This window comes from Cebus imitator, unplaced genomic scaffold (assembly GCF_001604975.1).
Source record: "Cebus imitator isolate Cc_AM_T3 unplaced genomic scaffold, Cebus_imitator-1.0 Scaffold264, whole genome shotgun sequence".
In the NCBI taxonomy this organism is placed as follows: Eukaryota; Metazoa; Chordata; class Mammalia; order Primates; family Cebidae; genus Cebus; species Cebus imitator.
Genome location: NW_016107579.1, coordinates 2,777,202 through 2,803,361, shown reverse-complemented (window position 1 = coordinate 2,803,361; position 26,160 = coordinate 2,777,202). Strand labels below are relative to the sequence as shown.

The following is a 26,160-nucleotide window of genomic DNA, read 5'->3' as shown; positions in this document are numbered from 1 at the left end:
GAGACATCGTGTCTAAAAAAAAAAAAAAAATTGAAGAAAAAATGAAATGTATAAAAGGATACTGTTTATTAATTTTAACTGCAAAAATTTTAAAACTGTCCACATTTTTTTCAACAGAGAAATTGCTAAATTGTACAAGATCACATATTTGATGGGATCAGAACCTGATTAAATAAAAAAACATTTAAAGGAGGAAATAAACTACCTGCATTTGGTTTTAGCTTAAAAAACATAAACGTACATTCTTTTCAATGTAGGGCCAGGGCTTTTTTCAATAGGTTTAAGCCTCCTTGTAATTCTTTAGTCTCTCTTGCCAAAAACAAAACAAAAAAACCTTAAGTGCATCACTTACATTTTTGTTAGTCTCTCACAGTTGTCTTGCTCCTATCTGTTTCCGATCAATTAAAAAAAATTGATCTTTGGCTGGGTGTGGTAGCTTACACCTGTAATTCCAGCACTTTGGGAATCCAAGGTGGCTGGGTGGATTACTTGAGCACAGGAGTTCAAGACCAGCCTGGGCAATGTGGTGAAACCCTGTCTCTAAAAAAAAAAACAAAAACAAAAAAATTAGCAGTGTGTTGTGGCACACACCTGTGGTCCCAGCTACTAGGGAGCCTGAGGTGTGAGGATCACTTAAGCCTGGGAGCAGACATTACAGTAAGCTGAGATCACATCACTGCATTCCAACCTGGGTAACAGAGCAAGAACCTGTCTAAAAATAAATAAATAAAACAAAAAGCCTTAAAACTTTAATGGCTCAGTGTTAAAGTCTTTCACAATAACCCAACTTTTTCACACTGATTCCACTGGCTTGTGTAATATAAAATTAAATGACATAATAAAGATATTTGTATGCATATGAAAGCACATAAGCACAACTGATTTTAGCAAGCTTACAGTTTAACTGGTGGAACTGGAAGAGCACTAGCACAATTGAGAGCAGTCAACAAGGCAAAGGAGATCAAAAGTAGAAAGCAGAGTGTCAGTCTTTTGAGTTGGTTATTTGGATGGTGGTTAAGAAAGCTTCAGCCACAAATGGAATGTGATTAGGAACTAGAGTAAAGCCTTTGCAGGTATACACCAGACTCAAAAGTCATCATGAAGATTGGCATGTTTGTTTATACAAGCATTAAAAATGTCCTCATATTCCTCCCATCAGCAAAGCAAATACAGTCAAAGCACAGTGGGTTTCTGCAACATATATGACTGACAAATGACTTGTTTCCTTAATTTCCAACATCGCATGTGATTAAAATCTCAAACAACTAATATAAAAATCAGGAAAGGATATCAATACCGAATATAGTGTAAAAAAAATAGAAGGGATCAATAAAGCTACCTAACTTTACAAAAGAAATATTTCTTCTCTGAGATAAGCAGGAAAATTAAGTTTCATGAAGTTCTAATAAGAATGGGGGCAAACAGACATTCTCATATGCTTTGGTAGAAGAGTACAAACTGGTATAATGGTGCCTGAGAACAATTAGACAATATTAACACCTAAAAATGCAGGTGCCCTATGACCTAGAAACCCTACTGCTCTAAATTTACCCTATGCATACACTTGCAACAATTAACAAAAGTATTTGTATGATGTTCATTGCAGCTTTGTTTGCACAGCAAAAACTGGAAACCATCTAAATGTCCATTAAGAAATTAAATTACAGTATAACCATAAGAGTACTAGGCAGTGGTGAAAAAGAATGAGATATATCTGAATATGCCGATATACATAAGATCTGTATGTATCCCAAGATGAAAAAGTAAGCTGCAGAAGAACATACTGTACAATCCTGTTGGCTTTAACAAAATGTGTATGTACATACACATGTGAAATATACATTTTTACCCCAGAAGAAAATACAAGAAACTGCATGGAGGTTGTCATTAGCTTGAGGGGCTTTTCTTAGGGTGGGGCATTGGGGAAGAGGATGTCACAACTCATTTTGACCCTCATTATACTGCTTGAATTTTTATTATCTACATAAGAACACAGGCATGGCATAATCATAAATCTTTCACCTTTCTGCTTATTACCTTTTCTCTAGGTAATTCTTTTTGCTCAGAGGAAAAATGGCATATCTAACTGCACTTAGGCAAGTTGACTTCAAGCATAGGAGAGGTCTTTTATTTTGTTTGACAAGGTCTTACCTTAGGATTACCAGAACAGAGGGCTGGTATTGGGAGAGGAGCCAAGCAGTGTCCACAAAGAAAGAAGAGCTTCTCTTCAGACATTGTTTAATCTTCTAAATCCCTTTTAGTTTCTCACCTAGTCCCTTCTCTCAAATACAGCCACTATGTGAGTCAATAACTCTAGAAATAAATTTTACACTTGCCATTCTCTCCATTCCTGATAACCAATTAATAAATATAACCATTGTTAGGAAAGCCCATGAAAAACTCCCATAAAATAATCTTCAAAACTCCTATACTTTAGATTACTAAAGCACATCTTTATTTTGCAATTGAACATTAAAGAGTCATAGCTAGAGTTTTTTTTTTTTTTTTAATGTTCGTACCTGAACAACTGTTTCTCAAAATGAAATTTGGCCAACAAGATATGTTTAACAGCATTTCACATAATATAAATGGCTCTTAAGACTAAAACAGTTTTAATGCAAACCATCATTTTTATCTTGTTTGCTGTATTTGTGATTTTTTTTGTATACGAATGGCAGAAATTCTAATTTTTCACTAAAATTAAGACAAATACACAAGGCCTTTCAAGCATACAGTAAGCTGCAGTGACAAATGCAGTGATTTCAAATTATGAAGTGTTGACCACATTCAAGCTTATGCACATTTTAAACAAACCCTTAGCTTCTTTGCCTAATTATGAGATTATATTTTGTGAAATGGGGAAAAGGTAATCTAAAAAACTAAGTGGTCAATTTGATTTTGCCACTAGTTTAATAGAATCAAACATGAAATGTAGAACTGTATTTTAATTATGACATAAGCTAGGCTTTTAACTATGTGACTTTCCCCCTTCATATTTACAAATAGCACCTGTTACAAGAAAAAAAAAATCCCAAATGAAAACACCCTCTACATAGAAATTATTTTTAAGACTACTTTAAAAATATCACTGATGCAGATATAGTAAATTATTGGTTCTAAAATTAAGCCTACACTGTAGAGAGTAAGGAGTAGCTTTTCTTATTTGAAAAGATTACAACATAGATTACAACTGTAATGTCCTGACGCTGGAGAACACTGGGTTGAACAATTTTAATTTTTTAAAGCAGATATAGTCTACTGGCAGAAAATCAAAACAGTTTAATGTAAACTGTTTCAAGTCTCTTAAATCATGCTCCTCAACATGAATATAAAGTGTCGGGACTTTTATTCCCTTAAACTTACTTGTGCAGTATCTACTTAACCCTAGATACTACACTGAAAACAAATGGATTTCCAAGTATTCATGTGATCCACAAAAAAATCCAAATCAGAAATGATGATAATAAACCAAGCTTAGGGGAAGCTAGCTGTGCGAACTCAGAGCTCATTCAGTAACACAGTCAACTGGGCAACCTTTATTGTGCTACATACATTACAGAAAACTTGCAAAGCCAAGATCACACAAGTTGCCTCTTAAACATCAAATAAACTATGAAGAGATCATTATATTTAAAATTGGGTCCAATCTAATGACCTCCAATACTAATTAAAATTTTCCTATATTTACAAAACTTCTAGGATTTAAAAATGTATAAATTAAGTTGGTAGTCAGCAGGAAATAAAGTGCTACTATTTAAAAGTCAAAAAATCAAATTTAGCATTGAAATTTGACCTACTCTACAGATTATACGAATAATCTTGCCAACCCATTGAGGGAGTGGAAAAGACAGGTGCCAGAGGATCCCAGACTTGGGTTAAAATCTTCTTGCCCAGGAGGGCAAATACCTGGAACATTACAATTCAGGGGTAGAAACTAAAAAGCTTCTTTGAATATATGGTAAAATGAGCTCAACTGTGATCACGGCGAGAAAGAACACAACTGCAGATTTGTGGAGAAAGCATGAATCAGCACCTATCAGGGTCTAAGGGTATGAGCAGGGCTAGTGCCTCCTTGATGGATTCCTGGTAATACTTTTACTTAGCAATGTGGCATTTAATTTAAGCTTATCACAAGTAATATTTGCTAAATTTTGGAAACTCCCAGGGTTGAGAGTCTGACACCAATCCTTTACAGCTGTAGCAAAGTTCATGAAAAAAGACATCACTCTGTAGTTGAGTACTTACTTCACAAAGCCAAATTAGTGATTTTTAAAAAGTTGGAGAGGTGGAAACAGAAATAAAGATAATGAAGTCCCCATTGAGTCAAGTTTAATGATAAATAATAAATACTACCTTTTAAAGAAGCTGTTGCACATATTAATCACACCTACAAAAGAGGTTTAAAATGTAGGGTTTTTTTGTTCAGGTGAATTAATATAAACTCTTAAGCATATAAGACACCACTGCTACAAGTCAGAGTTGGGCTAAGTGGTCTTAACTGTCCAAGACATTGGGAATAAAAAGGCAAAAACCATGTATTGGGGCAGGGGGCTCTGCACATACTCACTATAATGAATCTTAGGCACAGTTTTCTGTCTTCACAAAAGTCACACCCTCACAACAATGTCCTAATTTGACAAAGCCTGGAAACTTTCTCCACGGTAAACACATATAGCAACACATTTACCTTCACACACAAACACCCTTCCGCACTCCAAAAGTCTAGAATTATTTTACACTTAAAAACAGTATGTGCAAATTTTCTGAAAAGTTTCTATTCTAGAGGCAAAGGAAATTGAAAAAAAAAAAAGTACATCATATTTGAAATATGCTTCAATAATTGCTCGTTTATAATGAAAATTAGTTTTCTTCTAAAATTGCATTTTGTATAAGGAAGTGTAATACTCTTCCCTTTCTTTTCAATCCCTTGTAGGCTTTTTTTAAACAAATAGAGTATCCTTATAATCAAGTCATAATTCTAATAACATTTCAAAGATACATTCATTTTCTTTACAGCATGAAAGACATAACAAAGATCATTTTATCTCCTTTAAACAATGAAATTAAAGAAGTTAACAGTTTCAACCTTCTGTCCATAGAAAAATATTTTTCTACATCCTTTACACAACAAAGGTAGGAAACTCTACAGTGTTTAACTAAAACTTTTATGAGCTTAACAAGGCTTTCAAACATTTTCATTCTCGCACTGAAAATTTTAAAAGGTTTCAGGAAGTTAAACATTTGAACTTTCCCCTAAAATGGTAGTCTTTAGCAACACTGCTAATACCTTTTGCTTTGTAAAAAATTTTTAAACTGGTTTACTTATGTATGCACTGAACCAATGCTGATGAATTGCACCTTAGCAGATGTTACTTCTGGTTGTCCATTTAGCTTGGATTATTCAAATAAAAATTATAATGATTATAACACTTCAGAAATCAACAGTATACTACAGTAGAAAAACATACAAATAGCAGCAAATTTATATGCAAACAACTATTTGGTGTCTACTCACAACAAATTCGTCAGGACTGTAAAAATAAAATGTCTAATTTCTGGCAGAAACAGAGATTGCTGTTTGCTTTTGATAACATTGTAAGACACACTGTAGTAATTGCTATTGAGAATCAATTAAGTCCATATATAATAAAATATTGTGTTGATAATGGTTGCAGACATGGTAAGGTATGTTGAACCAAAAACATACAAATGAGGGATTAACTTATTGGGTTCTTGATAAATTGCTGAAATTAGCTATTATCAATTAGCCCTCAAAAATGTTTTAGGATTATGTAAATTCCCTTGTATCCACATAATTCTCTAAGAATTTGATAAAATGGTTGTTACAACTTGTATTGTGATCACACTGAGACACCAATAAATCTCTGCTAAAGGTCAATATAAGTCTGATATTTGATAAAATTAATCCAGTAGGTTTTAATAACATAGTTATTTCACTTGGAGGAAGCACCACAAAAAGAATGGTTCCAGCAATTGTGGTCAGGTAGCTGACGCAAATGGGGCAGTAAGCAATGTTAATACAAAGTATTAACGGTGGCAGCTTACATAATGCACCAACTTTCATAAAAGCAGACCGTTGCATCATTTATCTATGTCCTATTGTTGAGATGTTTATTCCAACAAAAATTTATTATAATGTATTTACTATAAGTGACTGAAATGCAATTTCCTCTGAACTATAAAATAACTACCACAAAATAAAAGAGCCTGTAAACATATCTCACATTATTGTGGTATAAACAATTTTTATGAATTCAAAATTACTTTGGCAACCTTACCATCAGAGTATTTTAAATATTCAAAATACAGATATTAAATAGCACATTGTTAGATAAACTAATGTTTCCTTCTCTCTTCCTGATAAGATTATAAAACAAGTAATGCTTTATTTACTTCTCTTACATGTACACATTAAGAACATAAATTATTTCATTATAAATGGACATATATTCTAAATCTTAGTTCTATGTTTTGAGTGCTTTTAAAAATTAGTCTTCTAATTGCAGTCTAGAATGTTTGCATACTGCATATGTATCAGCCTAAATACTTTACAAAAGCTTATGTTCTGTCAGGGAGGCATGACTAGCAAACTGAGTGGGGGTCTTAGTTAAGATAACTTTTGAAGTCTGCTTATCTTCTAACTTAAGTGACATCTTCTAAGATCATCACAGTTATTAAGTGAAAACACTGCCTGAGTATGCTTCTGTACTGGAAATAGACAAAAATTCACAAGAATTTATGATATTCACATAGGTTATAATTTATTGAAATTCCAGTATAATATAGGAATACTAGTTTGATAATTAGAAAGCAGATCGTAGAAGACCAGACTGCTAAATCAATAACCATTGCTGGACCTCTGTTTCTTAATGCCAATAAAAATAGGATAAGTGAAGACTGGATAACATTTTTCAAGTTCCTTTCAGCTCTCAAACTGCAGTATTTCTAGTGGAGACAGAAGACAGGACACTTTGGCTTAAATACTCTATTAGACCTGATCAGATCCTGCCAGCGGATGACAAACCCAGTAGTTAAAACAATCCTTTTCCTCTGTGGGCATTAGCCTTTGGGAAATACACTTATAAATAAACACATAAAAGTATCTCTATGTGTGTGTACACATATTTGAAACCTTCCAGCTCTTGTCTTAATGTCTTAACATACCTTTGCACATCTGAAGTCAGATTTCATATAATAAATGTTCCCTTTACTCTTAATTAAAATCATCAACCATTCCCCTATCACCTCTTTCTCCTAGCAGACTGTAGAAAGGAAATAATTTCTTAGGCTGCTTTTTCTGCCTCAATTTTGAATGGATGTATTGGTTTGACAAACACTATCAATCTTCCGGTGAATGTAAAGTCTATTCCAAATACTCCTCATCATATTTACATAGTACTGACACAAATCAGATACTCAATAAAACACCTGAAATGAACATGAAAAAACAATTCTAACTCAGAAAGGGAAGGTTTTCACAAACACTTCTTAGCATTTACAAAAGCCCCTTGATTATCCAATATTTGATTTCCACTTGTCAGAATAAAAGTCAGCATTGCTTTCTTAAGGGTGTTGAGGTGGGAGGTGGCTAGAAGAGTAGGAGGGTAGCTTAGATACAAGAAATTTTGGCATTTTATCACATAATGTTACACTGATATGGACGGAGTCTAAAACTATGTGATGTATGAAAGCTAGGGGTATTTCTAGAAACCTATTTAGATTGATAACAGGTTAAACTAGGTGTAATGGATGAAGTCTTATCTATTAGCATATTCATTTTAAGAAGTTGTAAAGGATAATTTAAATAAGATCCTAATAAATATGGTTTTAAAAAAGGATCTTTTCTGTACATAAAAATGACAGTGGGTAGTTCCCAGATGAAAAATTCATACAGGAGAAATTGAAATGTAATTCTAAACTTCCAATAGATTGGCATTTAAAGACAGGCATTGATGATTTAAAAAGGCAGCAGTGCTCATCGCCAAGAAATGATTAAACTCACAAGTATAAACAAATCCCTAAGTTAAAGAACATGCCAACCATGACGTTTGTCTCTTTATATCTACACAACTGTATCTTTTGGTCTATGGTTGTCATATTCTGTCCATACAGATAGAACAGATGGATTTTATTTTTTAATTCAGGTGAAAAACTGCCAAAACAGTTATTTAATATGTAGACCCCAACATAATTTTACTTTCTCACTTTTCAATTTATCATGATGTCATACAGCAGCCTAAATTATATTTATCTGTTTTTAGAACAGAATGATCAAATAAGATTATAAGTTACTTTACTATCTTACACTGTTTTGACTGTGAAGTCAGGAAATAAGAGAATTTCTCTTTGACATAAAGGTTATGTTTACTTCTCTCTTTAAATAAACTTAAATATTTTACTATGATAATTTATTTGGTATCTTGGCTATTAATGTTTAGGAGCTTAATTTTCTGAAATTTATTATTATGAGTTTTGAATATTTGAAATGACATCATTTAGATTATGTTGCAGATTTAAAAATGTATACTTTTCCCCTCATACTAGATGACTTTCCAAAATATCTACCATTTGACTCTAATCATTATGAAGACCTTATAGAAATATTTAGAAACTGCTTTCAGTTTTTTAACTCAATCTTTTAAAACTGCAATCCACATAAAATAATTGTGTAAAATAAAGTTTGAATAGGTGAACAAATTTTTCACTTTTATCAAAGTGGGCAATTTTAAAGTTCTATCTCTCTGTAGACTTAAAAAAACCTGAAGAGGAAAATATGGGAATTCCCACATACTTAATGGGAATCAGATCCTCTATTAGGCTGGACAATCAAAAGTCTCCTTATTAACATGCTTATAACTTAATAAGTATACATAAAATGGAGTAATTATACAAAAAAAGACAAGAAAACTCTCATTTTAGTTATTGAGTGATTATACCTAGAAATAAGTCAATAATATTTCATTCTTCATTTGAAGAATCCCAATCAATAGATCAATGTTAACAAAATTTGGTATTAACTGAAATGAGTGCTAAAGAATAATATTTTAGTTATGGATATGAATACATCACAATTATCTGCTTAGAGTATCAATATGTTTAACATTAATGTGCATGTTAGATGTCTTCCTAAAGTTAGGGATGAAATAAATATGAAATTTGAAGCATAAAGCATCTTTTAAAGTTGAGCTGTTAAACTGTAACCCCTCAGTCCCTCAAGTAAAGGAATGTGCAGATTTTAAATAATTCCATAGCAGCAGAGTGTGCACTCAGTAGAACACAAATTATCTTTGCTTCTTACAGCAAATCACAAGTACTGAGTAAGAAACAGAACTTCCTTACCCTTCTTTGACTGTATAACACTCAATATAAGCTGTTTTTTAAAATGTGAACTTACTCAAAATGCATAAAAATATAAGAATGTACAATATACATATATACCTCCTAGTGGGGTCAAATGAGTGCCTTTTCGTTAGACATACAAGGATGTCTCAAGGCACTTAAGGGGTTAAGACACAATGCATGCATTCCTTTACATCAAGTATGTGAAATCACATGATTTGGAATAAGCCAACCTTATGATAAATATAAGTTATATTATTAAATCCAAGAGAATTTGTAGATTCATATTTATGTTTTCTATAAGATGCTGGTAAATGGACAATGTGCAGCATTTCCTGGGAACAGCAAATTCCACCTTTCTTCTTCTGAGCAGCAGGCAGGTCTCTACAGGGGGTGTGCAGGGAAAAATGTGCTGCATCCATAGGCAGTGTATTGGCTAATATTAAGAATGATATTGCTAAAATTTTAAAAATAAAAACTGGTAATCAGTATAGTAAGTACACAAACCACTGCAAAAGACCAGAGCTGACTCCTGATGTTTACTTCTTTTTGCTTTCATGATACAGGTGTATAACAGAGATGATGAGAATTTTGAGCCTTGTTTGTGGCAATTCTACCAAAAGGGGATTGCATGGCACCACCACAGAATTTCATAAATTACCCTGAACATACTTAGTTATTTACTATTTGTTCGGAGCAAAGCATGAAATAGTCTTCAAATACATGAGTTATAGATTTTGAAAGAGTGACATTTTTTAAAACATAAAGTGCAACAGTGCTGAAGTTTTCAAAGTTTTTTTGAGTTCTTCATTTTTCTTTTTTTGTAAAATGCCATTTTCTGTGAGCAGTATTATGGCACGGTGAACATAAGAGAAAGCAGTTTTCCAACACATATCCCAGATCTTTTTGCTTTCTTATTTATTTGATGATGATGTTAAGGGTTTAACAAAGCCTTCTTCATAAACTTTCAAAATAGCTTCACATACAAATCTGTATTGACTCTGAAAAATAAAATATAAAAAACAGAATTGATCAGAAAAGTCAGAAAACTGCCCCCCCCAAAAAAACCAGACAAACATCACTTGGCTTGCTTATTTGAAAAATGCAAAGTAAAACTGCATAAAGATACCATTTTTCACCAAAAGGCTGGTTTAAAAAAAAATAAAGTTTGGCAATATGTTTTGTTGGCAAAATTCACTTATATATTGTTGGTAGGGATGTTAAAATACTGCAGCACCTATAAAGGGGAATTTGGCAGCATATGACAAAATTAATTTAACTCTTAACCCAGCAATCTCACTTCTAAGAATCGATTCAAAACATAAATCAGAAATTGAAAACACATATTCACAAAATCAGACTATTCATTGTCTACTTATTTATAACAGAAAAAGTGGAAACAATTTAATTGTAATAAACTTATTCTGGTAACTTTGATAGCTTTGTTACTTTCAGAAAAGGCCTACCTTGTACATCTCGTTTCCCTGATTTAGAATCAGTAGTTTCTCCAAGAAGCCTGGTTCTTTTTATTGAGAAACTATTTTAGGCACCAGCCTCTGGGCCTTAAGGACTTTTATTTGCTTGAGTTAATTTTTGTCTCTAAAAATGTCAAATTGCTAAAACCAGGAGAATACATTTATCATAGGTTAATATTGATGCTTTCAATACAAACTTAGTACCACAGTGTTTTTACTTAGCCTTTTTTACATCATCATCATCTCCTTTCTTTAACAAGAATACTTGTTCTCTACAATATTATTAGCAATGAAAGATTTAGAATATTTAGAAAATGCAAGGGACACAGAAGAGCTAAATCAATCTGGAAAATGAAAAAGAGTTAGAGATTTACATTTTCTGATTTTAAATTTTACAACAAAGCTACAGTCATCATGACAGTGAGATACAGATCAATGGAATAGAATTAAAAGTCTAGAAATAAACCCTTATATTTGTGGTCAACTGATTTTTGACAAGAGCCCTGAGATAATTCAAGGGGAAAGAACAGTCCTTTTAATGAATGTGCTGGGACAACTGGGTAATCACATGCAAAAGAGTGCAGTTGGAACCCTACCTCAAACCACACACAATAATGTGTGTGTTAACTCAAAATAGATCAGTCCTAAATGTGACAGCTAAAATGATAAAACTCACAGAATCACTGTGGCCCTGGGTTAGGTAATAATTTCTCATCTATGATACCAAAAGCATAAGTGATAAAGGAAAAAAAACTGGACTTCACCAAATTCAAAACTGCTGTGCATCAACTACTATAATCAAGAAAACAAAAAGAGAAAATGGAAGCAAATATTTGTAAACCACAGATCTGATCAGAAACTTTTATCCAGAAAATATAAAAAAATACTTACAACTCAATAAAATGACAGCCAAATTCAAAAACAGACAAAAGATTTGAAAAGTTCTCCAAAAATATATATACAAATAAATAGCTAATTATCACATGAAAAGATGCTTAACATAATTAGTGATATGGTTTGGCTGTGTGTCCTCACCCAAATCTCATGTCAAATAATAATTCCCAGCATAGGAGGTGGGGCCTGGTGGGAGGTGACTAAATAATTGGGGCTGACCTCCCCTTTGCTGTTCTCCTGACAGTTCTCTACAAGACCTAGTTGTTTGAAAGTATGCAGCACCTCCGCTTCTTTCTCTCTGTCTCTCTCCTGTCGGCCATGTGAAGACTGAAGATGTCCTTTCTTCCCCTTTGTCTTCCACCACGACTGTAAGTTTCCTGAGGCCTCCCAGCCATGCTTCCTGTACAGCCTGGGGAACTGTGAGTCAATTAAGTCTCTTTGCCTTATAATTACCCTGTCTCTGGTGTTTATTTATAGCAATATAAGAACAGACTAATACAACTGGTTATCAAGGAAATGCACAACAAATTCACAATGAGATACTACCTCATAGCCAGCAGGATGGCTAAAATTAAAAGGACAGAGAGTAACATGTGTTGATGATGATGTGAAGAACAAAATCCTCATACACTGCTAGAGGAACTGCAAAATGATACAGACGTTTTGGAAATATCTGGCAGTTCCTTAAAAGGTTAAACAGAATGAAAACATGACGTGGCAATTCCACTCCTGGGTATACCCAAGAGAAATGAAAATGTATGTTTACATAAAAATTCATGGCAGCATTAATAGCCAAAAAGTGGAAACAAACCAAAAAATGTCCATCAACAGATTAATGCATGAACAAAATGTGGTAAAAATCTATACAATGAAGTATTATTGAACAATAAAAAGGAATAAAGAACTGATACATACTGCAGTACATATGTATCCGTACTTTATTCCTTTTTAAATATGCTACTTAAAAGAAGTCAGTTAGAAAACAGCAAACTGTATGATTCCATTCATATAAAACGTCCAGAATAGGCAAATCTATGGAGAGAGAAAGTAGACTGGTGGTTGCCTAGGTTGGAGGTTGGGGATTGGAGGAGGTTAGGGAGGGTATGAGGGCAAATGAGAGTAACTATTAATGAGTATGGGGTTTCTTTTTGGGAGGATGAAGATGTTTTAAAAAGTTTGATAATATTAAGAAACTGATTACATTTCAATGTGATAATGGTACTGTGGTTTCATTTAAAAGGAAAATCAATCCTTATCTTTTAGAGATACATACTAAAATATTATGAACAAAATGATATATGTCTAAGATTTGCTTGAAATATAGGGAAAGTGAACAGCTATACAGATGAAACAATATGGCAAATGGGGTCTGAGTATTAACATGATATTCATTATATTATATTGTCTATTTTTGCCTGTTTGAAATTTTCTATAATTAAAAACCAGGCTGGACATGGTGGCTCATGCCTGTAATCCCAACATTTTGGGAGGCTGAGGTGACAGGATTGCTTGAACCGAGGAGTTCAAGACCAGCCTAAGGAACATAGTGAGATCCCCTCTCTACAAAAAATAAAAAAAATAGCCAGCTATGGTGGCTTATGCCAGTAGTCCCAGCTAAGGTGGGAGGCTTGCTTAAGCTTGGGAGGCTGAAGCTGCAGTGATTTATGCTCATACCATCGCATGCCAGCCTGGGCAACAGAGTGAGACTCTGTCTCACAAAACAACAAAAAATGACAGGCACTTACTGCATCACACAGGTCAATTTCCTTCAGGTAACCTATTCCACCAACAATGCAATTATTTCACAATCAGTACGAAAGATAACTTTAACACCAAAATTCCACGATGCCTTTTTTGGCTCCTGAAGCATAATTAATACTCAGTGTAGAATACACTGAAAAGCACCTTAATTTCTATAATTTTTGTTCTTTCAATATTAGTTCTTATGTAAAAAGAAAAACAGCTGGGCGCAGTGGCTCATACCTGTAATCCCAGCATTTTGGGAGGCCGAGGTGGGTGGCTCACCTAAGGTCAGGAGTTCGAGACCAGCCTGACCAACATGATGAAACCCCATCTCTACTAAAAATACAAAATTAGCTGGGTGTGGTGGCACGAGACTGTAATCCCAGCTACTTGCAAGGCTGAGGCAGGAGAATTGCTTGAACCCAGGAGGCAGAGGTTGAAGTGAGCCAAGATCACACCATTGCATTCCAGCCTGGGCAACAAGAACAAAACTCTATCTCAAAAAAAAAAAAGTGCTTGCTTCAGCTGCACATATACTAAAATTGGAATGATACAGAGAAGATTAGCATGGCCCCTGCACAAGGATTACACGAAAATTCGTGAAGCGTTCCATATTTCCAAGAAAGATAAAAAAACAATTTCACCATAGCTATTTCACAGAGAGCAGGTCTACCAAGATCCTCCAGTTCAGAGATACTATCTTTCTCAGCATTCAGTTCAACTAAATAATACAAAGCAAGTTCCTCTGTACCTGTTTAAGCACTCAAGGTTTAATATGCCATGCAACTTGCATGTTGGCAAAACTTTTTCTGTGAAAGGTCAGATATTAAATATTTTAGAAATAGCAGGTGATATGGTACTGTTCCAACTTCGGACTCTGCAGTTGTAGTATGAAAGCAGGCATAGACAAATGAGCATAGCTGTGTTCCACTGAAACTTTACTTACAAAAACAAGTGGCAGGCCAGATTTGGCTAGTGGGCAGTAGTTTGCTTACTCCTGTGCTAGAGGTTATTTGACCATGGCAAGTAATTGAAAAGATAAAAAAGGATGAAAATATAATTTAGAATACATATTGGCAACAAAAATCATCATGTAAAGAATATATACTTGTATACGAAGTACAGTACTCACAGGTGTTTGGATCATCATGGCTCGTTGATCTCTCATTGTTCTTACAATATCTAGTGGATAAACTGGCTGATTGCATTCAATGAGACACATGGCTGTTTCCATAGTGATAAGAACTCCAGTTCTTCCAATTCCAGCACTAAAAAGGACACATACAGGCAAGGTCTTACTGATACTATTCTGTTAAACTACTTGCAGCTTTTGTGCATAAAACTGAATTATAATACAGAAGAACAGTATCACTTTAATGTTTTATATTATAAAAGTAGCAAGCCAAATACAGAATATTTTGAAAACAGAAAAAAAAGTACTGACTCCTTTAATATCAATTAAATATTCTGTATCTTCCATCTACCACATTAGTTCGAAAGAGACTTATTTTAAAAGAGTTAAATTTCAGTTTTTAAAATCTGAACAAGGAATAGAAGCTTACTGAAGCAACTCCTCTTTAAAATGCAAAATGATAGAATGACAATAATAAACCATAAATGAATGCACAAAAGACAATATTTGATACTCAATATAAAATACGCCTTCTTTTTTTTTTTTTTTTTGAGATGAAGTCTCGCTCTGTCACCCAGACTGGAGTGCAATGGTGCCATCTCAGCTCACTGCAACCTCCATCTCCTGGGCTCAAGTGATTCTCCTGTCTCAGCCTCTCAAGTAGCTGGGATTACAAACATGCGCTCCCACGCCCAGCTAATATTTTTGTATTTTTAATAGAGACAGAGTTTCGCCATGTTGGCCAGGCTGGTCTCAAACTCCTGATCTCAGGTGATCTGCCCATCTCAGCCTTCCAAAGTGCTGCATTCTAGGCATGAGCCACTGCTCTTGGCCTCATTTTTAAATAAAATCTAAATTAAACTTTACCACTGAGCCAAGAACAACTTTTTAACTTCTAATCTGTGAACACAAATGCAGTAGTTATCAGGAACTCGGGATGTAAAATGGCCAAATGTGTTTCACTGTTCTTGCTACTTTGCCTCTCAAATTTTGGTCTATAATCTGTTTTGATGACTTGAAAGTCTACTTTTAAAATGTGCTATAAAGTTTAAGAATAAAGAGATATCTCAATATATCCTCTGAATAAATTACTTAATAAAGGTGGCCATAATAGGGAGGGAAAAACTTCTGTCTCCTAATCTCTGGGTCAGTAGCAGTAAAGGCTGGAATAGCCATTTTTGGCCCTTTGAGGGTGGGCAAAAGGGACCTGGTCTCAAAGGAATAAAGTGCCTACTGTTTACTTAAAGCTTTTAGAAGTAGCATATTCTTTAGTAGGGCCACTCCAAGAGAGGTAGGAGTACTCAATGAATGTCCTAAGAGGAGCCACAGGCAAGAAAGGAGGAAGAGAATCTCAATATTAGGCTGTAACCTAATGTCTATGCCACTGTCTGAATGAGTCCCCTAAAATTCCTATGTTGAAACTTAATCACGAATGTGATAATATTAAGAGGTAGAACCAGAGAGGTGTGGTGGCTCATGCCTATAATCCCAGCACTTTGGGAGGTTGAGGCAGGTGGATCCCTTGAGAGCGGGAGATTGAGACCAACCTGCGCAACATGGCAAAAACCCAACTCTACAAAAAAATACAAAAATTAGCCAGGTGTGGTGGTGCACCTGTACCTCCAGCTACTCGTGTGGCTGAGGCAGGAGGATCACTTGAGCCTAGGAGGCAGGGATTACAGTGAGCCATGATAATGCCATTGCACTCTAGCCTGTGTGAGAGTGTGAGACTCAACTCAAAAAAAAAAAGAAAAAAGAAAAGGTAGGACCTTTAGGAAGTGATTAAGTCATGAGGGCAGATCCCCCATGGATGGGATTAGGGCCCTTATAAAAGGACTTTAGAGAGTGAGTTCACCCCTTCTGTCCCATAGCATATGAGGAAACAACATTTGTCCTGTCCAGAGAATAACACAACGAAGTGCCATAATGGAAGCAAAGAGTAGCCCTCATGAGACTCTCATTAGAACCTGTGTGTACCTTGATCTTGAACTTACTAGCCTTCAGGAGTATAAGAAATACATTTCTGTTCCTTTTAAATTACCCAGTCTCAAATATTATGTTATAGCAGCACATATGGACTAAGACAGCCCACAATTCTGTATTTCATCAAACCTATCATAAATTGTTAAGACCAATTTCAGAGGTGTCAAAATATGAAGAGGAGGAGCATCTAAAAATCAGTGCAATCAATACTATTTTTATGTCTTATGATAAAGTCACTGCCAATCATATGTTAGAACATATCCTTTGCATTCTACCTTCAGAGCCTGGCTTTGAGCTCTAATTATCACAGTGACAATAACTACATAAAGGACAAAGTATGTACTCTCTCTTAAAAATGACATATCTGTTCAGCTATACATTCATAAAAGACAGAAAACAGAATACCTGCAATGGACAACAACAGGTTCTTCCTTGCCAGCCCTCTTATTTCGTACATGACAAACAAAATCTAGAAAGTCACTCGAATCATCAGGGACTCCATGGTCGGGCCAGGCTATGTACTGGATCTGAGTGAGCGGACGACTTTCATTTTTCTAAGAGCAAATGAAAAATTATGTACCTTGACTTTGGTATTATTAAAACTGTCCCTATAAACCTCATAAAATTAATCAGGAAAGAAGGGAGGGGGAGACAAAACTAAACCCAGCTTCCAGCACACTCAGCATTGATCAGTAGGTCAGCTGCTCTCTGACCTGCTTCCTCATCGCTGTTTGGTGCCTGTTTGCCTCAGAATCCCATAGACCCCATTACAAGATTATAGTTCCCCTTACTGCTCTACAGATAACAACTTGGGATATTATAAGATGTTTTAAATTTCCCCTTTGAGACATTATTTTGGGTCCTGCATACTAATGAAACTACTTACTCAGTTGGTCTCAAGAACCCTGAGATAAGCTAACTCACCAAAAAATGTAGCTTCCACCTCCTGATAATTTCATCCACCTTATCCCAATCAATCAACAACTTTAACTTCCCAGCCCCTTGCTCTCCACAATCCCCTTAAAAACCCCATCCCAGATCTTATCTCCTTGGGGAGATGATTTGCAGGTCTCCTCCCATCTCCTTGCTCCCCTGCGATCATTAAACTCTTTATCTGCTGTATCCCTGCTGTCTCAGTGTATTGGTCTGTTACTGCACAGCAGGAATACGAAACTGTTGGTACTATGACGTTATCTTTAAGATATATTCGTGTCATTTGAATTTTAGAAGAAAAACAAAACCAACCACTCCTCCACCAAAAGTTATGTATAAACTCATTAGAATGAAAAATTTCAACATAGGAAAGAAACCTTTATAGAAATAGTTGTAACCATTTAAGTATTGGCTAATTACATTACTACTCTTTTTATAACTCAATTTCTCTATGTGTAAAGTATATTTAAGATGATACTCAAGTAAACAGGTAGAAACAAACTAAGACCATGATAAATACTTAAAGAAAACTAAGGAATTCTTGGGTAAGCAAAAATGGTAAAGAATATTTTTTTGTGAAGAAAGCTGAACTAATCCTCACACAATGCAGACGAAATTATGGAAATCAGAAAAATAAAAATTCAAGACAAATGTATATTAAAAACTGGAGACAATAAAAACACAAAGTCAAACAGTGGGATTAATTCTTTTTGGAGAGCCAATGGCTGGTATAATGGAGACAGTAAGAGTGCTGGGTTTAGATACATCTTGATTCAAATCTTGACTCTGCCAGTTATGGCGTTCAATGTTTCAGAACCTAATTTCCTTCAACTGGAAAATGAAACAACATCTATACTTTAAAGAAACAGTCTTATGCTAAAAAGTCTCCATGAGAGGACCTGTAAATCACCCAATCAGCTACTTGGCACCATATACTCAATAACTGGTTGCTATAGTCATTCAACACTATAACTATGGTTGGTGCCATTTATACTAAAGAGAGCTTCCTGAAAAGTAAAAGTAAAATGTATTCAAGACTTGAGGTAGTATCTGCTATCACTGATCCATCTATGTATGTATTTCTTTATGGGAGCAAACTTATTTTCCCAATTATGTTTGGCTCAAACTTTAGAAACTAACTCATGTCTTAGTTCTAATATACTCAGGGTATGTAAAGAAAAGTCACCATGGTATAAAAAACTGTCATGGATAATCTACAGGTGGAGTATAATAGATAGACATTATTTATACATACATAGCCATTATCATTATCTATTTGAGAAAAGGAAGAAATATCTTATTGGGTTGACCTGTTACATTAGACCATGAACTATATAGTATGTGCCCTCAAACCCTAAATTCATTCTGATGGATCTAGCCCATAAAATCTTGAAATTTTAAAATTCTTGTAGTTTTAGCTTCATTCAATGCTAGATTCATTTTCTATAAATTAGCACAACTTCTGGGTTCTTCCCTTTTAGTCAGTAAGGCTCTGTCTCTCTGGTTTCCTTTAATCGTGCTCTTGGGGTTGGAGGGGAGTTCCCATTTCCAAAGGCTTGACCATTGGTGGGGTAGTCCTGGGCACTCATAGATTGTGCTGTTTGCTCTTCTCCAGCAGTTACTTCCTTCTTGTAATCACTTTTAAAACCAAAGGTGGTTGGCAGGGGGTATCTAGCTGCAGGCAGTGAAAGTAGGGTGTACTGTCTCTAGCAGCCTGACGGAACTGGCAGCATGATGCTCTCTACATACATCTTCCCGTTGGGATACTGAGCCATCATTTATTAATCAGTTTCAATCAAAGCCAAGGGGACTGACCCAGGCAGAATTAAGAGCTGGAAATTAGAAATCTACACTCCATCTGCTCTCAGAGGTTCCTGGTTAAAATCTTTTCCTTCTTAAGGGGACTGTGAAGTTGCTCTCTTCTACTCTTTTAAGAAAAGAAAATAATTTAATAGCTTTCAATTGTTTTTTACATTTCCACAGACATACCCAAATACTGTACTGATATTACCTGGAGTCAAAGATTTTTTTATAACCAAAAATATTTAAATAGTTGTTCTGAATAGGCAAAGTAGTAAGAGTAATAAATATTATTTACCACATTCCTTTTTCACTGACCATTCATATTTAGTCATAGAAACTGGAGAATAACAATTATATAATAGAATAGGGTAATACTCTTAATGAAATTCCAAAGTACCCCATTAAAGCAGATAAATAAATCAATAATTTTTATAGTATTTCCTAGTAACCAGTATTCAAACTAAAAACATTTTCAGCTTTGAGTCTTTGCCTTGAACACAACAGTTCTAATAAACAGATATCCTGCCCTCTTACCTCTTGGTTAAATAGTGTCATCTTTCTGAAGATATAGGCAGTGTTCCCTTCTTCAGAGTGGCAGGTAACTTGGTAGCATCCATAAGATGAACTGCCTGTGGGTTCTGGCCAATATTGGTGACATTTAACCTAATATTGATACAAATAAATAAATAATAAATAAATAAAATAATATGCATATGGATTCAAGCTCTCTGTTTAAAAATGTTTGTTAGTTTTTAATACATTTCAAACTTACGGAAAAGTTACAAGAATAATTTAATGAACTTCATCTAGATCTGCCAACTAGTGTTTTTCTCTTCCTTTTTTTTTTTTTGAGATGGAGTTTCATTCTTTTTGCCCAGGCTGCAGTGCAATGGCACAATCTTGGCTCACTGCAACCTCCACCTCCTGGGTTCAAGTGATTCTCCTCCCTCAGCCTCCCAAGTAGCTGGGATTACAGGTATGTGAGACCACATCCAGCTATTTTTGTATTTTTAGTAGGGACGAGGTTTCACCATATTGGTCAGGCTGGTCTCGAACTTGTGACCTCAGGTGATCTGCCCGCCTCAGCCTCCCAAAGCACTGGGATTACAGGCATGAGCCACTGCGCCCAGCTGACATTTTTTTTGTTGTCACTTTTTTCCCTTTGTAATAATAAGTATTCTGGCTATATTTTGAGACTGCAAATATCCTTATTAAATCTTAACATTTTTAAAAACAGCTGTAATGACATAATTCGTATACCATAACACTCACTCATTTATTGTATACAATAGTTTTTAGTATATTCACAGAACTGTGCGAACACCACCACAATTACTTTTAGAACATTCCCATTACACCCAAAATAAACCCTATACCAATTAGTAGTTAGTGTTCATACCCCCTCATCCGTTCCCCTTATCTTAACTCAGATCTAGACCACCATAATCTACTTTATGTCCCTACAAAGTTGCCTATCCTGGATATTTCATAAAAATGGAATCATTCAATATGTGATCTTTTTGACCTCTTTCACTATGCTAAGTATTTTCCAGTTTACCCATGCTGTAGTCTGTATCACTACTTTATTCCTTTTTATTGCTAAATAATATTCAACCTTAAGACTATACCACATTTTATTTCATATATTTGAGTTGTTTCTACATTTTGCCTATTATAAATGCTGCTGCTATGAATGCTCATGTACAAATTTTTGTGTGGACAGACCTTTTCAACTCTTTTGGATCTAGGAATGAAATTAATAAGTTATGCCAACTTGACGTTTAACTTTTTGAGGAACACACAAGACTGTTTTCCAAAATGATTTTATAAACCCCCCAGCAGTGTAGGAGGGTTCTGATTTATCCATATCATCCCTAGCACTTTTTATTGGTCCTTTTTATTTTAGCCATCCTTGTGAATATAAAGTCTCACTAAGGTTTTGATCTGCACTCCCTGATGATAATGATGTTAAGCATCTTTTCTTGTGCTTCTTAGTGATTTGTATATCTTCTTTGAAGAACTATTAAGATTCGTTGCCCATTTTAAAATTCCATTATTTACAATTTTACTGTTGAGTTGTAAAGAGCTCTGTACATACTTTAGATACAAGTCCCTTAACAGATGTATATTAATCCCTTTAAATAATAACAATGACAGTTGTGGCTAATACTTATGTCACATCTATTTATGTGTTAGGCACAGTTTTATGCACTTAACCATGATGATTTAAAACAAGAGACCACAAGAAAAGAAGATTAAAAGTTACAAAAGCTTAAATAAACATGAATACTTTGACTACATATGTGCAGTATAATTTGAAAAAAGCCCAAGCAATGTATAAGATTCAACTATGACTTACTCTGCCACGTTCAACTTGTGTGGTCAACATTACAACCATAGAGGAGCCTTGTTCCCAAGTCATCTGCCAAAAATCTGTACAAGTGTGTGGTAATGGCCCTTGACAAGCAATGTACTGATTTATAATGCTGGAAGAAGGAATTTCCATCTAGAAAGAAAAGGGCACGAAAATAAAACGTTTTGCATTACTTATCAGGAATATGAAAATCATCCACTGACTATTATAGTAAATATAACTAATCTCAATAAACTGCCATCAGTAAAACAAATCTTTATCAATTTCTTATTTGTAGAAGAAATTTCATGGCGATGGTCAATAGTTACATATATTTATCTTTTAATTAGTGGAAATAAGAATTTAAATACTTTGCAAATATTTTTCTGGGCCCAAGTGATCCTCTTGCCTTGGCCTCCCAAAGTGCTGAGATTACAGGTGTGAACTACACCCAGCCTATTACGATTTTAAAAGTAGCTTAACACAGAATTCTGTTTCAGAGGCAGAGACATGGTAAAGAAATACAAAATATTTATCTGTAAATAGTTTACTGGTAAAATCTGTGAAGAACAAAAATTCTGCCACTTGTTTTAGCTTGAATTTTTACATGTAAAATAACTTTAGAGGTTATTAGAAGTACATTTCAAGTTCATAATTTTTAGAAAGAGGTAAGATAGTATTTGGGAAAGATGAGTCATCAGTCATCCTACTACATTTTGAGATTAATTTTTTTTAAAAGGTGATATATGCACATGATAATTCAAAGAAAAACAAAGAGTGAATGAAGAAAGTCTCTTCTCCCATTTCAGCTACTTTTGTTTACACCCAGGAAGGTAATTTTTTTCTCTGTTTGTCATATAGCCTTCTCAGAGACATTCTATACACAATACACAGCGTATATGCAAAACTAACTTCCCACTTTTCTGTAAAACTGTTTTTAAAAAATGGTAGCATACTATGCATTATGTTGTTCTGCTTCTTATTTCTCTTTTTTACTTGATTTTTGAGATCATGTTTGATTAGTACATAAAATTTTACCCTTTTAAATGGCTCTACTATATAAATATACAACAAAATATTTAATACAGATTTAAGACCTTGATAATCTATATGCTGGCAGTTAACAAGGCTAAACTGAATATTTTTGTAAACCTAACATTTTTGTGCAATGTAGAAATATATTTCTATTTATACAAAAATACAGGCCTTATTTAAAAAAGGTCTTATCAGAGGTATATTCTTAAGTAGCAAATCCTCCAACAAGGATTCTCTATTTGCAAATTTGACTACTTGTTAAAATTTATTCATAACCCTCAAAACAGGAAGAAATGGCAATGCTAAATCAAAATGTATGTGCATTAAAAATTTTGATATACAATGCCAAGTTGCTCTCCGAAGAGGTTCTACCAATAAATACTTCCACCAATAATGTATGAAGAGTGCTTATTCTCTATACTCTCATTAATATATCCATAATTCCTCATCCACAGTTCTGAAACTCCCAATGCTGTGAAATACATGTTTTTTATTTTTGTAATCTTGCCCCAACCTGTGCTCATTTGACAGCAAATCTGACCTGAACTGACCTAAGATTATTTGTACTCATTATTAGTCTTACTTAGGGAGAATATATTATAGCTTGCTGTTAACTATTCAGACATATTGATTACAGGGCACATGTCTCATAGACTGCCAGTCATGTTACTTATGATAGTATATGGTATATGAACCAAATAACCTTTCAAAATTCCAAAAATTTGGAATCCCAAAGAATATTTTTCTATATTCTCCCACTCAATGCCCCTTTATGTGGAGAATGAGGTGTTCCTATGTTGCCTAGGCAGGTCTCAAGCTCCTTGGCTGAAGCTGTCCCCAGCCTATGTCTCTCTTAAGTGCTAGGATTACAGGCATGAGCTCCTACTACGCCTGGCCCCAAAGCATATTTAATTGAAGGTTTCACATAAAGAATGTGGACCTACATGTAGGTAATATCAAACTTTTGCTCTTTCAATCTCATAGGTGAAATAGTAATTCCTTATAGTTTTCATTTGCAGTTTTCTTTTTTGTAAATTGCATGTATTTTTCATTTAACTCTGTTTGATATAATTTTTCTAAGTGTTATGACAGTATTGTGGTTTTGCTACCAAAATAAAAGCCCTTAGAAGAGTTATATTCTTTTTTTTTTTTTGAGACGGAGTTTCACTCTTGTTACCCAGGCTGGAGTGCAATGGCGCGATCTCGGCTCACCGCAACCTCCGCCTCCTGGGTTCAGGCAATTCTCCTGCCTCAGCCTCCTGAGTAGCTGGAATTACAGGCACGCGCCACCATGCCCAGCTAATGTTTTGTATTTTTAGTAGAGACGGGGTTTCACCATGTTGACCAGGATGGTCTCGATCTCTTGACCTCGTGATCCACCCGCCTCGGCCTCCCAAAGTGCTGGGATTACAGGCTTGAGCCACCGCGCCCGGCCAGAAGAGTTATATTCTTAAGTAGCTAATACTCCATCAAGGAGTCTCTATTTGCAAATTTGACTACTTGCTAAAATTAATTCATAACCCTCAAAACAGTTGCAGGGACTTCTTGGTCATCTAGTAGACATTCTCAGAACAGTGAAAAATTTGAGTCAGCTGAAGATATGCACATTTCCAGGTGAGATGAAACGAAGCAACTTGACATTTTGTTTTAGCTCTCATACTGAAAACAAGTGGCCTTTTTGCATTCTATGTAGTGCCATATTTTTCACCTTTTTGATTTTTTTACTGGTGATTTTGCTGTTTAAAAATGGCCCCCACCTATGGTTTTAAAGTGCTGACTAGTGTTTCTAAGTGCAAGAAGGATGTGATGTACCTCATGGAGAAACTATGTGTGTTAGATAAGCTTCCTTGAGGCATGAGTTACAGTGTTGTTGACTCTGAGTTCAAGGTTAATGAATCAGCAATATATATTAAATAAAGTGTCTTTAAACAGAAACAACACTATACATTAATCAGTTGATGAAAATGTTGTGACTTTAGGCCAGGGGGAATTTAACCCTGTATTTTCCCTAGAAGCAATGATTAAATATTCACTAATTTAGCATGTACAAAGACTTTCTAGAGCATGACAACATCGAATGGTGAGAATTAATTCCATTTATAAATACAGTGATATATGTGAGCTTAAAAATAATTTGGAGGTTATTACTTAGCTGAAACAAGATTGGCCACTGGTTGATAGCTCTTGAAGCTAGGTAAGAGGTATGGAGGGACTCATACTATTCTCTCTACTTTTGTATAGATTTAAAAATGACTATTAGAAATGTCATCTGCATAATTTCCTCTTCTATGGATTGTCTTTGCATGTTCTTTATCCATTATTTTCATTGAACTGTCTTTCTTTTTTCTTTCTTTCTTTTTTTTTAATTCCACCAGTTGTTAAATGATCTTTATTGAAATATTTTCCTTTGTGCTTCTTAACTAGCTGGGCATTCCACAGCACCACTGTTGATGTCATCTATGATGTCATGAGGGTGGCGGCCATCAACATTACAGCCCACAGACTGGGTAGTCCCCAGGTTCTCTTTAATGGTTCCAGAGAGTTCTCTGACTAAAGATCGATGCCGCATCTGTCGAGCAATGTTGACAATCTCGTCGAAAGTGATATTCCTACTGTGTTTAATGTTTTTCTGTTTCTTTCTGTCTCTTGGTGGTTCCTTGAGGGCTTTGATGACCAGGGCAGAGGCAGAAGGCACCACCTCAATCCGGGCCTGTCTGTTCTGAACGGTCAGTTTCACTGTAATCCCCAGGCCCTTCCAGTCACCTGTTGCCTTGGCAATGTCATCACCAACCTTTTTTGGAGACAGACCCAGGGGGCCGATCTTGGGGCAAGTGCAGAAGTGGCACCAACTTCACCCCCAGTGCACCTCAGATATACGACTTTGATCTTGTTGGGGTCGAACTTTGGCGGCATGGTGGAGGCGGCTGGTGTCGGATGAACCCGGATTCGGGAAGACGGAAGAAAGTTGTACCTTGGCCTCCTCCGAGACGAAAGCCAAAAGACTTTTTTTTTCTTTTTTTTTGAGAAGGGGTTTTGTTCTGTCATCCAGTGACAGTCACTGTGATCATGGCTCACTGCAGGCTCAAGCAATTCTCCCACCTCAGCCAGCCTCCTGAGTAGTTGAGACAACAGACATGCGCTACCATGTCCACTAATATTTTTGGTTTTGTAGTTTTTATTTGAGAAATGGAGTCTTACTATGTTGTCCAGGCTTATTTTTCTTATTCCTTTATGAATTTATTTGTATATTAAAGAAATAAGCCTTTTCTAGTATTTAAATAATTCCATTTGTCATTTGATTTTAGTAGTTTTTAAGCATACCAAAAATAACAAATTTTATCTTGTCAAATTCATCAATCTCTTTAAGCTTAGACATGTATCTAAGCTTAACAAACCTCCCAGAGATTTTTAAACAATTCTCACATATTTCTTTTAAGTAATTTCATAAT

At 35.0% G+C, this 26,160-nt stretch overlaps 1 protein-coding gene, 1 non-coding gene and 1 pseudogene across 4 annotated transcripts in view; 1 reads left to right on the top strand and 2 right to left on the bottom strand.

Moving 5' to 3' along the window:
• Positions 1 to 2,432: 2,432 nt before the first annotated feature.
• Positions 2,433 to 26,160, bottom strand: part of PTPN4 (protein tyrosine phosphatase non-receptor type 4) — a 219,111-nt gene continuing 195,383 nt past the window's right edge. For 2 of the 3 annotated variants that reach the window (XM_017500263.2, XM_037728403.1), the window contains 5 exons: positions 21,683 to 21,829; positions 19,858 to 19,986; positions 16,993 to 17,141; positions 14,605 to 14,740; positions 2,433 to 10,361 (listed from right to left, as the gene is read on the bottom strand). In XM_017500263.2, the coding sequence (XP_017355752.1) occupies positions 10,275 to 10,361; positions 14,605 to 14,740; positions 16,993 to 17,141; positions 19,858 to 19,986; positions 21,683 to 21,829 (648 nt within the window). In that variant the 3' untranslated portion in view covers positions 2,433 to 10,274. The remainder of the gene's footprint in view (positions 10,362 to 14,604; positions 14,741 to 16,992; positions 17,142 to 19,857; positions 19,987 to 21,682; positions 21,830 to 26,160) is intronic. The other variant, XM_017500262.2, reaches the window with a different exon arrangement.
• On the top strand, positions 13,985 to 14,091 carry LOC119467183. Its single transcript, XR_005195712.1, has one exon. It is a non-coding gene; the product is annotated as a U6 spliceosomal RNA (small nuclear RNA).
• On the bottom strand, positions 25,078 to 25,707 carry LOC108283731 (annotated as a pseudogene).